The 4237-nt window shown below is 37.9% G+C and overlaps 1 protein-coding gene across 1 annotated transcript; it reads left to right on the top strand.

The window, feature by feature from the left end:
• Positions 1-1511: 1511 nt before the first annotated feature.
• On the top strand, positions 1512-2114 carry LOC110922322 (auxin-responsive protein SAUR20). Its single transcript, XM_022166637.2, has one exon. It carries the CDS (start codon positions 1701-1703, stop codon positions 1998-2000), a length of 300 nt encoding a protein of 99 aa, XP_022022329.1. The 5' UTR covers positions 1512-1700; the 3' UTR covers positions 2001-2114.
• The last annotated feature ends 2123 nt before the right edge of the window (positions 2115-4237 follow it).

The raw sequence follows: 4237 nt of genomic DNA, 5'->3' as shown, positions 1-4237 counted from the left end.
CTGTAACTCGAATCCTAGCTTGGTATATCCCATTTTAGTTTATGACCCTTACACCTTTTTTACTCTCTCATCGAGGTTCTCGCTATTAAAAAATATTCGTAATCTAAATCACACGTGTATATGTTGACATTTAAGAGATATACAGTCAAGAAAATCAAGAGCCATGGAGATATATATGCGGATTAGATACCAAAAAATAAACACAAAAAAATGGCTACAATTTAAGGAATGTGTTTAGTGACGTCATCTGATTCCTAATTGATGGAGAAAGGTCTGGTGGAAAAAAAGCTGCTTCCAGTAGGTTGACAAGTGTTTTCGCTCGACGATTCCATTTTACGGTGGTTGGTTTGGCCCTTGTTCATGTAACTCGAATCCTAGCCCGGTATATCCCATTTTAGTTTGTGAACCTTACGCCTTTTTTACTTTCTGATCGAGGTTCCCGGCATTGAAAAATCTGGGTAAACTAAATCACACGTGTATCTGTTGACATTTAAGAGATATATAGTCAAGAAAATAAAGAGCAATGGTGATATTTATGCGGATTAGACACCAAAAATAAACACTCAAAAATAGTTACAATTTAAGGAATGTGTTTAGTGACGGCATCAGATTCCTAATTGATGGAGAGAGGTCTCTTGGCAAGAAAATCTGCTTCCAGGAGGTTGTCAAGTGTTTTCGCTTGATAATTCCATTCTTGGGTGCTTGGTTTGGCCCTTGTTCCTGTAACTCAAATCCTAGCCCGATATATCTGATTTTAATTTTACACCATTGTGAACCTTAACCCTTTTTTTATCACACGTGTATATGTTGACAATACAGTGTCCATTTGGATGTTTTTGATGATTGAAACTCCAACTATATATATTACCACCGTCAAAGAAAGTGTCCTGCCTGATAAACTTGTTGGTGCTCATGGATTAATTACTGTTTTGGGTCCACATAAACACATGACAGTGAACGCATAGGCTGGTAATAGAACCTTGAATGAGCTTCAGAAATATAAAACAAAAACAAAATTGATACACAACATTTATCATGATTACTGTGACTGAGGCGGGTAACAAACATTTATCAGCTGGTTCTGGCTCTGGTAACTTGAAAACTAAATAATACAAGAAATGGATAATTTGCGTTTGTTACTCTCAACTGGCTATCTTGAAATGGCGGGAAATCTATCATGTTATATATATTTTTTTAAACTACTCAGTAATGAGTTAGAGCTATAGAAGGATGAATCCGAGATGGTTTTTTAGTACCAAACTGGATAAACCATATCCGCAATAGGTAATTAGGTTGGAAAACACGTTGTCCTACAAGTGTTAATAGTGGACTCCATCATCAAGACAAAAGCATGTGACCTTGGTCCTAATCTTCACAACTTACTGCCATATGAAATCAGGCCCTATAGCTTTTCATGTATGTCTCGTGTTTGGATTTCTCCCAAAGATTGGTATCCACTTATCTTCTATAATACAATTCTGGAAGATATGATACCATGTGCGTTTGTTTTCTTGTTCATATGTCCCAGACTATTAAGTACCTTGGTATGCCTTCTTATATATACCCTTCTACATGCCTAATACAACCACATCTTCCTAGAAATTAATCTACATACTCATTCAGAAAGAAGCGATTCTTTGAATTTTTTTCCTTCCTTCAACAACACTTTACAGTGAACATCCTCTAGCTTCCTTGAAAACATGGCCATCCGTCTGCCTCGTATCATTCAAGCAAGACAAATTCTCAAACGATCCCTCTCTAATGGTGGCAGCACTCCCGCATCTATGGATATCCCCAAAGGCTATTTTGCCATTTATGTTGGGGAACAAGAGAAGAAGCGGTTTGTAGTCCCTGTATCAATATTAAGCGAGCCTAGATTTCAAAAGTTACTGCATCAGTCAGAGCAAGAGTTTGGATACAACCATCCCATGGGCGGGATCACGATATCATGTAGTGAAGACATATTCACCGATCTCGCTTCTCGTTTTGGAGCATTTTGACTTGTGTAGATCTGTATCTTTCTGACAAAGTTTTGTAAACAACAAGACAGTAGTGAGCTTTTGTAGTTGTAAAGTTAGATTGTTGTTCCAGATTAATGAAACTTTAATTGGATATTATTTTGAGTTCATGATATACTAATTGTTATAAGAGGTGGTTTAGTACACAAATAAAGCTACTTAGTAGCCAGTTATAAAAGTTGAAGGGGATACTTACAACCAAAATTGCATGCTCTTATAGATTGACTCAACCCTATAATCCGATCTATCAGCAAACATTTCTACCTATTCCACGTCCAGTCATGTAGACAATACAGTGTCCGTTTGAATGTTTCTGCTGCTTGCAACTCCAATTATATAAATTACCACCGTCAAAGAAAGTGTCCTGCCTAATAAACTTGATGGTGCTCATGGATTAATTACTGTTTTGGGTCCACATAAACACGACAGTGAACGCATAGGCTGGTAATAGAACCTTGAATGAGCTTCGGAAATATAAAACAAAAACAAAATTGATACACAAAAACTTTACCGAAGTTCATAAAGGTTCCATGATACGATTTTAACGCAGGCATTCCATAATTTGTATCGTACTTTTATTGTGATTAGTGTGACTGAGGCGGGTAACAAACATTTATCAGCTGGTTCTGGTTCTGGTAACTTGAAAACTAAATAATACAAGAAATGGATAATTTGCGTTTGTTACTCTCAACTGGCTATCTTGAAATGGTGGGAAATCTATCTTGTTATATATATTTTTTAAACTACTCAGTAATGAGTTAGAGCTATAGAAGGATGAATCCGAGATGGTTTTTTTACTACCAAACTGGATAAACCATATCCGCAATAGGTAATTAGGTTGGAAAACACGTTGTCCTACAAGTGTTAATAGTGGACTCCATCATCAAGACAAAAACATTTGACCTTGGTCCTAATCTTCACAACTTACTGCCATATGAAATCAGGCCCTATAGCTTTTCATGTAAGTCTCGTGTTTGGATTTCTCCCAAAGATTGGTATCCACTTATCTTCTATAATACAATTCTGGAAGATATGATACCATGTGCGTTTGTTTTCTTGTTCATACGTCCCAGACTATTAAGTACCTTGGTATGCCTTCTTATATACCCTTCTACATGCCTAATACAACCACATCTTCCTAGAAATTAATCTACATACTCATTCAGAAAGAGGCGATTCTTTGAATTTTTTTCCTTCCTTCAACAACACTTTACAATGAACATCCTATAGCTTCCTTGAAAACATGGCCATCTGTATGCCTCGTATCATTCAAGCAAGACAAATTCTCAAACGATCCCTCTCTAATGTTGCAGCACTCCAGCATCTATGGATATCCCCAAAGGCTATTTTGCCATTTATGTTGGGGAACAAGAGAAGAAGCGGTTTGTAGTCCCTGTATCAATATTAAGCGAGCCTAGATTTCAAGAGTTACTGCGTCAGTTAGAGCAAGAGTTTGGATACAACCATCCCATGGGCGGGATCACGATACCATGTAGTGAAGCCGTAGTCACCCATCTCGCTTCTCGTTTTGTGTAGGACCGTGTTTCGGGACCGAAACCATGATTAGTGTGAGATTAGTTCAATGGGAGAGATTAGAGAGATAAACAAACACTTCTTTGTATTAATTGGTAGGAAAACATTACAAATCGGCCCGATTACAAGATGACCGAACTTATACCAAAGGAGTATACATCCAGGGAGAGACCAAGTGGTGATCTCTCCCCCAAACCAAACAACTCACAGGGAACTCTCAAATGAGATCACCCTTTCTCTAACTATCTCTCTTGCAAATGAACCAAATGGGTGGTATTTATAGCCACACCCATTTCACTTGCACACACACACACGGTCAAACACATAACCCTCTCGTTTGACCATTTCACTAACTATTACAAATTCAGCGTCAAATAAATCTAATCTATTCGACAAGCATCGGACACAGAATCTGTATCAACAAATTCCCCCTTGTTCGTTGTTGTCGAATGCTGAATGCTGAAAATGCAACTGCAATCGATCTTCAGTAAGTATTTATCTTCTCTGTGTTAACAAATTCCCCCTTGACCGATGATCCAAGTAAGTAGTATCTTGACGCTCCTTGAATAATAGTTCCCCCTCAAAGTACGCGTATCTATGTTGGGTGTTGTGCAATTTCCTCACAAGGCTCAATTGACCGATCTTCCGCTGATCTTCCAATACTCCAACCGACATTTGATAAGGGT

This window comes from Helianthus annuus, chromosome 17 (genome assembly GCF_002127325.2).
Source record: "Helianthus annuus cultivar XRQ/B chromosome 17, HanXRQr2.0-SUNRISE, whole genome shotgun sequence".
NCBI lineage: Eukaryota > Viridiplantae > Streptophyta > Magnoliopsida > Asterales > Asteraceae > Helianthus > Helianthus annuus.
The sequence above is the reverse complement of the archived record's forward strand: the minus strand, read 5'-3'. Positions and strand labels throughout refer to the sequence as shown.

Coding starts and splice junctions, on each gene's coding strand:
- LOC110922322 (XM_022166637.2), top strand. CDS start 1,701: ATGGCCATCCGTCTGCCTCGTATCATTCAAGCAAGACAAATTCTCAAA.